Below are 8,165 nucleotides of genomic sequence, written 5' to 3'. Positions count from 1 at the left end.
TAATTCACGACCACTCCGAGGTCACTTTTACTTACAATAAGCCCCGCATGTTCACTCTACCTTTATCAAATGGATAATGGTATCATAAACACACTTCCAGATTCAAAAAATATTATTTCAAAATCTGGCACGTACATAGTTTTGAAATTTGTTCAACTGTATTAAATCGATTTGAATGGACATTTCTTACCAATTTTGTTTCGAATACCTCTTGATTCATCTGCTGGCAGCACTTACTGGCCCTTACCGGCGACCAACTCGTCTGCCCGCAAAAGCAACAACGCCTAAATCTCAAAGCTCTCCGGATGTCCCCTCGAAAATGCAATCGAGATATGTATAAGAACAATACTCAAGATCCAGTCACCTGGTCTCAATATCCTGTCATCACCAGGCAGTTGGCGACAGACTTCTTTGCCAAAGCTGTCCCAATCTGCCTTCTCAAGGTTCCATCTAAGTCTTGTCACAGGAGACGGGAGGTCTACAGCCTGTGACAATGAAATAGGGAAATGATCACTTCCGTGTAAGTCATCGTCAACCCGCCAGATAAACTGGTTGGCTACATCCCAAGAGGCTATGGCCAGATCAATCACGGACTCTACCCCGATGGTGGGATCGAACCGAGTCGGTCTGCCATCGTTCAGCACTGAACAACCCAACGTGTCCAGTAGCTGATACAACCTCTCACCACGAACGTCAGTCTTATGTGATCCCCAGGAGGGGTGATGCGCATTCAGATCGCCCACTATCACATAAGGGACAGGCAGCTGCGAGATGAGATCTTGCAGTTTGCCGATGACGTTCACTTCCTTGCCAACCCTATTCCTCGAAGCCATGTATAAGCTAACAACAGTCAGCTTATACGGAAACTGAATGGTGACCGCGGTGCTCTACCTAATATGGTATATCTTCTACTTGGTTGTTGGTGATAAATAATGATGCGTAGACGACATCCATGGCTGGGACTGTCTGCTCTTGGCGTGTTCAGTGACATTAACATTTACATTGTTTTTCAAACCGGATCAACCATACGTCAAATTTTAATTTACTTATTACTTTTTCCGTGCCGTTACACCTGAGTTCTAGCTGATACGATTTTCTACAATAATGGCTTGGGATAGATCTTAATACCTTTTCCCAGCAAGGCTCAAACATGTGTTTGAATCTAGGTCGTCATATTCTACCGAAAGTAATTCTTTTGTACTCCATACCTATCCGACAGTTTGCTCGCTCGTTCAAAATCGATATGGTACATCATAAAATACAATAAAACATTGTTAATGAAACTTAATAAATAAAACCTTAATACAATCAAAGTGCAGCACATGGATGATACACGACTGAAAAATATACAAAAAAATAAAACTAGCACACACCTACTACGCATCAAATCTTATCAACCGAGAGGCAAACCTGCTAGTTCGAGACGATCACGACATTACACATATTCAACCTTACAAATCTATCCACCCCATATAATTGCATTCCTCTTGGCTGGCACCTCCATCACTGATCAGCCGCAGGCCAAGCTCAAACAAGGGCACTTTATTCTTTCCTCCCCTCAAATCACTCTGTGCACAAAAGCAATACTCATCGCAAAAACTTAACAATAGATTAGCGCGGTCGAGTCACACCGGCAACAAAGGGAAGCGAGAGCACTCCAAGCACATAAGCAACAGGGGGAAGACATGTTCACAAACCTTTTGTTTATTGATTTATTTGATAAGGCTCAAACGAGCCGAGGATTCTTGGTCACTATACAATACATCTTAAAACTATAGTCAAAAGGTACAACACAATAAACACTTTACCTTCCGCTATCCAAAAAGCCTCCTCCATCAGAACTGGAGCCGCTTCCAGTGGTTTCATTGTATGACAGTTACGCCAAAGAGGGTCAGAGTGCTTCCATTGCAGCAGTGGACGCAAAACGTGGTCAGCATTCACACACTTATCACTAAACGGTTGCTTTCCAAAGTCGACGACGCATCGACAGAAAGAACTGCTGATGAAGAACAATGAGGAGGACCACACAATGGTTGCTGCGCGTGGCACACATCGAGAGTGGCCTGCTTTTGCCCGTCTGCACAAACCTTTGCAAATTAAACTATCTACCCGGGACACAAAAGCTTCGAAAAAACTCAACGGTGCAAAGCAGCCCGAACTAAAAAATAAAATAAAATAAAAGCACACAGCGGAGCAAACAAACAACCGTTCTCGAACAACTCTCCAAGCGCCAGTAGTGCAACATTTGGATGATGCGAATTTCATTTTTTGAAGATAATTTACGGTACAATTACAATAAAAATAAAGGATCGAACTCACCAAAAGAGTTTCCAGAAAAGCACGGCACGACATGACCAATGAGACTCTTTTCTTTCCAAACTGGTTTCATGGTCTTAATGACTATCACTGTCACGACACGGTTACTAAATACGTAAAAACTTAGGTACTGTTGAGAATTTAAAATATTCAGTTGTCATTTATGAAAATCCTACCTCATGCGGAAAACCCGTTATGCCAAAAGTCCTCCTGGCACCATGCATAAAGTCTTCAACCAGAAAACCATCCTTCCAACAATTATGCAAAACGTCTAGGTTATCTAATAGACCTTCTCCGTCAAATCGTACACCTTTCACACGCATTACATAAAAGTATTTGAGAACCGATTACCCTACCCAAGTAACAATTTTGGTTTTACGAAGGTTCTGTAGACCAAGATTTACACCTGTAGAATGCTTTAAAACCTCGATAAATTGCAATGTTACTAGGGTAGTGTAAGGTTGTGTTGTAACCGGTTTTCTCGCAACTGTGCGATCATTAAAGGCGAAGCTTGAGGCACTGTAATTAAACTAGATCAATTATAATACAACTAAACAACTTGAAAATAATAGATGCTAATACGTGATGAGTCATAAACTAAAGTATTTCGTAACGAAACTTGTATTATCAAAAACAATAAGATTCTTCTACGCCCTTCATTAAAAACACTCAAAGCAATTTAGCTTTATTCTCCTGATAGCAATCGAACATGGCATAGGCCGTATCGCAAGGGTTGGTCCTTCGAAAATCGCACTTATCAGCCAGCTTCTTGGCCTTGTCTTCGGCCATCATCTTGGTCAAAAACGCTAGCACCTTATCCTTCTGCACCACACCTTTCTCGTCCATGAGCCGAAGTTTGGAGAAGAAACATTGAACGTAGCACTAGAGGATGAAGAAGATAATTTATTATGACGATGCTATGCATCACCAGGGAGTCGTCGAGTTGCTCACCTTGGTCGCTTGATCGGGACTTAACATTTTGTCTCCGCTGCGTAGCTTCTTGGCCGAAGCTTCAGTGATTCCACTCGCTTCGATGCAGTGCAGCTTGTAGCCATCGATTTCCGGTAGTTTTGTTAGGTCATCTTGCAAGTGGACCCTGGACTGAAACGGACAACATCGGTATTAATTTGCACAATTTAGAACATTTGATTTTGGGACGGAGAAATCCTACCACCAAACACAGTAGCACAATCGCTAGGATCGACACGTTTACAAATTGGAATGATGTCATTTTCACGAGAGCGCTGGACGACGATCGTCGAAGGTACAGCGTTGACGGAGGTTTGCCACGAACTGGTGTGTCGTCGACCGTCGTTGCAAAATGTGATGCTGCTGAGTTATTGTGATCTTTAAATTAAATGTGAAGGTTTGTGGCAGGGTGACTTTCTCATAATTGCTATTCGTGATAAAGAAACAGTCGAAGAAATTCAATCATGAGAGGCATGTGCAAATAATTGAAATATGTTTTGAATATATTTGCATATCTGGAACCACCCTGAATGCATTCTGCATCAAAATAATTCAGCAATCTACGCTTTCTACAACCAATACAAGGAAACTTGAACATACAGAGGAAGTTGAATTTATAATGATAGAACTCTCGCAGTGGCTACTGCGGCCACAACCACTTGCTACAGTGAGATTTTAATAACTTGGGAAAACACCCTGGTATTACATTGTTTAGTGATAATTGATGCGGAATGTGATAATTTAGGAGGATGCTGAATGTTTACTGCTTACATATTTTAATATTTACATACCTAGGAATTTCGAACAAAAAAAAAACTAATCACAACACGTTTATAGCTGATTTCCAATCAATCGCCGAAAATTTTAATACCACAAAATCACATCACAGAAAAATCACATATTGAGTCAAATTCAACCGCTCTTGTTCCTTTGATAGCAAACCAGCACATCATAGGCCGTATCCAGCGGATCCTCCCTTCGGATGTCGCAATTGTCAACCATAGCCTTTGCCGTTTCTTGACCTTGCACCTTACCGAAGAACTCCACCACGGCATCCTTCAGCATTACGCCGTTTTCGTCCATAAATTGCATTTTCTCGAAGAAGCACTGCACGTAGCGCTGCAAAATTCAAAACAAAGTCAACAACCACCATACTTTCGATCGAAGCAACCCTCTCCTCACCTTGGTCGACCAGTCCGGATTGTCAATCGTTTGTCCTGTGTGTACTTTGATGGCCGATTCCACGCTGACGTCGCTAATTTCAACGCAGTGCTTCCGATAGTCGTCAATTTGCTGGGCTACACTGGGTTGCTGTGAGCCACCACTTTCGATCAAATTTGTTATCAAAAAGATCAGAACGGCGGCAAAGCTCAGCAACGTCATTTTTACGAGATCCACGCACAATGCAGTCACGAACTATACTGAGAACAATTTGGTTCTAATCTGGGTCCAAGGTGGGAAATGGCTAGTGCTTGTGAATATTAATCAGTTATGCTAGAGTGGTAGGGTGGTTCTGAGCTTCGCCATTGTGAGAGTTTTCCTCCCATGTTCTTGACATGTCTTGTTCTCCGTCTGTTCCACGTGTTTTAGAATGCAACCAAAACAAACCACTGCTTCACCAGATGATGGGAGCTTTTATGATCCATCCAATTGTTAAATTTTATGAGCTCATAAAACCCTTAACCGCAGCAAACCGTCTCCGTCACGCTTATCTATGGCCACGGTAGACGATGCCCGTAACTGTCAAAAATGCTTAGCAAACGTCAAACTACCTCCAACGGGGCATCTTTCTCTGGTGTTTTTATTACAGCTAAATGGCTTTTTCGCTCCAGTTTTTATTGCTGCTGCCTGCCTGCCTTCATTCATTACAGAGTCAATTTGATGTTGTGTTTAACTTTTATTTATGTAACTGCAGGCCAACATCAACAGAAGACGACACATACCGACAGGGTATGTGACCTTGTCTTTATGATAGCTGAAGCAGTAAAAATGGCCATTAACAGCAACCGATACGACCAGGCGAGGATGAAATTGATCCGGGTTTTGTTTGAGAAAAGGTTCCTACGTGAAACGGAAACGGATGATCAAATGAATGCAGTTGCAAATTGTTTTACCATAAACCATAGCAGGGTTGCACCCGATGACAATACTTATTTTCTTGTATAGAAACAAGGAAATAAATGTTGCTGTGAAATCTAAATATAAGAAATTTACGTTATTCAGAAAATCAATCTCAAATCGCATTCATTGAGCACTCCTTAAACTCCCTTGTGAATTTTGAAATAAATCTCACACTTGAGATTCTGATGCATATTCACTCACACTAACAAGGCCAAAGATTCATTACAGCTCAAAACTCATAAAATCCGATCAAACGTTAGTTGATGACATGCACATCATTTTTTTGTTAAGTATTCCAGCGAATAATAAATTGTAACGGGTCGGGAGTGTTTTAGCGAAAGAGGAAAATCACGGCCTTCACTTAAGCGCCAGGTAACACTAGGTTACCGTGAAGGGGCAAGTTCTCAGAAACCGAATCCCGTTCCGGCTAGAGACCTCAGGGCAGGTTTATCAAAAATCCTACAAATGGCGGCAAGAATTGCACTGAACCCAACAAACGAATAAATTACCTACAGGGAGAAGACAAAATCATCGGTAAGCGGGGTTTCCTATGATGGTTTTCCCCACATTACCTACAGGGATCTACTAACGGAAAAAAAACTATTTGTTCCAAATGTGTCTCAAATCCAGCCTCGCACTACACAGATTCCGCGGTTTACTAAGGACATGCAGTTTAAATTAACGAATTCGTTTCAACATTTATTTATTGCTTCCTAGCTAGGGTTAGTGGGCTTCACTTACTGGATATGGCACTGTTCAATGTTGCTGGGTGATGTTCGTTGCGCGCGTTGTTGCATGTTGGTTGGTGTCTGCGATGATGGTGACAGGTAGGTGTAGCAAATACCTTTTTAACTTGCTTTTATTTGTGGGATAGCACAAGATGGCGAGACTGATGTTAGTCGATGGATGGCTCGCAGCAGGGAGCTTTTTTTCTAAATATGCCGACTTGGCGCGGTGACAACGAGGTGGCAGGGTTTTAGGCTCGTGCACGACGGGATTCGACCAGCTATGCCGACAGAGCGCTGTCGAGCGGGGTTGCACGTCGGAAGTCGACACGTGCAACACACAACTTTCCACCGAGGGTAGACGGTAGGGTTTTACGGCCTAAGGGTAGGACCTTCGTTTGAAGGATTTTCCTTCAAGCGAATTTTAGCGTGTTAGTGTTACATATTATGTGTTTTTTACTGACTGTTATTACCTGGAGTATGGTGGTACACTAAACAACGAAGGTGCTAGTATTCCTGAAGTTATATGTATATATATCGCTCTGTAATTAATATCACTGTTACTGTCCTTGTCTAACTTCACATTAAATGTTACAAACCTCCGTGTATGCTTTTTACGTCACTTTAACTGCCTGGTATGTCTCACTGTCTGACCGTTAATTTTATTCGTTAACTTATACCTTCCCTACTTGCCACCTTACTATTGATCTACTATGTCCTATGTTCACCTTGTTCACTGTCTCGTGGTTGGAAAGCTTTTCAAGAACACATCTGGAACAATCATGGCTCTACCCTCTAGGGAGCTACAATACCCGGGCATTCGTTGGTTCGGCTCGGACTCGGACGTATTTTTCCGGTGGGCTAAACAAACTCCCATTTTTAATCTGTTTGACAGATCTGCCGTGAGTTACCAACCGCAACTGAACTCAGTGACCAAGAACGGTTTTTTAAAATAAGTGATGCCAGATTATATAAAGGATAGGTGGGATACTTTTGTAACCTCGTTACACTACCCCCCACTATTGGTAAAAATAAATGAAGGGAGCTGAATTTATTTTTTTCATGTAAATTTGCACAGCTGGAATTCTTGTGTATATAACTTCCAAGGTCTAAATTTAACGGTATTCTTAAGTGTAAATCAGTTTTGATTAATATTGTACTATTGGTTTTCATGCCTAAATAATTTCCAAAAATTGTGAATACGAATTGATTGGTCCACCCTAATTTTCTTAAACCGATATTCTTTCATTTCTGTTTATTCGAACACATTAATGTGCTTTTCAAATTATTAGCTACCACCTTTCAGTAAGGCGAAAAACGCATACTAATGAATTGTGCCATAAATCAACAGCTACCGCCTTTCAGTACGGCGAAAAATGCATACTAATGAATTGTGCCATAAATCAACGCCGAGTAACTACTTAGCTGCGACTCCCATCTTCAAACCTCCCTTGACCATTATCAAGAAAATTGTGTACATACTTGTCAAGTAAATACTCAACCAAATCGTCAAACAAATATTTTCATTTCCAGTGAAAACCGAAGAACACTCACAAAATTCAATTAATTATTTTCTTGTGTGTATCCAGTTGTACCGACAATCGGTCGACATCTATTGGTCGACTCTTATCGATTAACTGTCAAATAGGTGGACCCAGTAAACGGACTCTACTTTAAATCTAAAAATCTCTGCGGTGACATTTCTCACTGTCATAACAATCTTCACCTATTTCCGTTGTCTGACTCTTACACTATTTGCATTCACATCGGGAAATTGGAAGTCAAACGCGAGTTTTTCTGTGAAAATTAGTGGAAAATTTTTACAAAAAGGTAGGAAAATGTCCTGCCTCAATGAGTTTTCCTCTTCAGATATGGTGTTCTGAGTGCAACGAAATTCCAAGAAAACCATGTGAAACCTAAATTCCTTAACCTATTATCTACAATATATGCCAGACTGTTCCTTTTACTCAAATTTTACAATGAAATTCCTGACAAAGTATGGCAGAGGATGAGATTTAACCTACTATTTACATT

At 41.1% G+C, this 8,165-nt stretch overlaps 2 protein-coding genes across 2 annotated transcripts; both read right to left on the bottom strand.

Moving 5' to 3' along the window:
- Nucleotides 1-2,935: 2,935 nt before the first annotated feature.
- Nucleotides 2,936-3,624, bottom strand: LOC135711320 (general odorant-binding protein 56d-like). Its single transcript, XM_065234110.1, has 3 exons — nt 3,488-3,624; nt 3,268-3,417; nt 2,936-3,198 (listed from the first exon to the last, which is right to left on the bottom strand). Exons 1-3 carry the CDS (start codon nt 3,545-3,547, stop codon nt 2,986-2,988), a joined length of 423 nt encoding a protein of 140 aa, XP_065090182.1. The 5' UTR covers nt 3,548-3,624; the 3' UTR covers nt 2,936-2,985.
- Nucleotides 3,625-4,167: 543 nt separating this feature from the next.
- Nucleotides 4,168-4,668, bottom strand: LOC135711319 (general odorant-binding protein 56d-like). The gene is made up of 2 exons (XM_065234109.1): nt 4,468-4,668; nt 4,168-4,404 (listed from the first exon to the last, which is right to left on the bottom strand). The coding sequence occupies exons 1-2, from the start codon at nt 4,666-4,668 to the stop codon at nt 4,198-4,200; spliced, it is 408 nt and encodes a 135-aa protein (XP_065090181.1). The 3' UTR covers nt 4,168-4,197.
- Nucleotides 4,669-8,165: the final 3,497 nt, after the last annotated feature.

This window comes from Ochlerotatus camptorhynchus, unplaced genomic scaffold (genome assembly GCF_037179485.1).
Source record: "Ochlerotatus camptorhynchus isolate MF236.1 unplaced genomic scaffold, CSIRO-AGI_Acam_v1.1 ptg000432l, whole genome shotgun sequence".
Classification (NCBI taxonomy): domain Eukaryota; kingdom Metazoa; phylum Arthropoda; class Insecta; order Diptera; family Culicidae; genus Ochlerotatus; species Ochlerotatus camptorhynchus.
The sequence above is the reverse complement of the archived record's forward strand: the minus strand, read 5'-3'. Positions and strand labels throughout refer to the sequence as shown.

What these genes read in the sequence shown, in the direction of transcription:
- LOC135711320 (XM_065234110.1), bottom strand. Translation starts at nt 3,547, where the DNA reads ATGACATCATTCCAATTTGTAAACGTGTCGATCCTAGCGATTGTGCTA. An exon ending in TTGTGCTACTGTGTTTGGTG is followed by an intron (nt 3,418 to 3,487) that starts GTAGGATTTCTC and finishes TGTCCGTTTCAG; the next exon opens with TCCAGGGTCCACTTGCAAGA. An exon ending in GTCCCGATCAAGCGACCAAG is followed by an intron (nt 3,199 to 3,267) that starts GTGAGCAACTCG and finishes TTCATCCTCTAG; the next exon opens with TGCTACGTTCAATGTTTCTT.
- LOC135711319 (XM_065234109.1), bottom strand. Translation starts at nt 4,668, where the DNA reads ATGACGTTGCTGAGCTTTGCCGCCGTTCTGATCTTTTTGATAACAAAT. An exon ending in ATCCGGACTGGTCGACCAAG is followed by an intron (nt 4,405 to 4,467) that starts GTGAGGAGAGGG and finishes TGAATTTTGCAG; the next exon opens with CGCTACGTGCAGTGCTTCTT.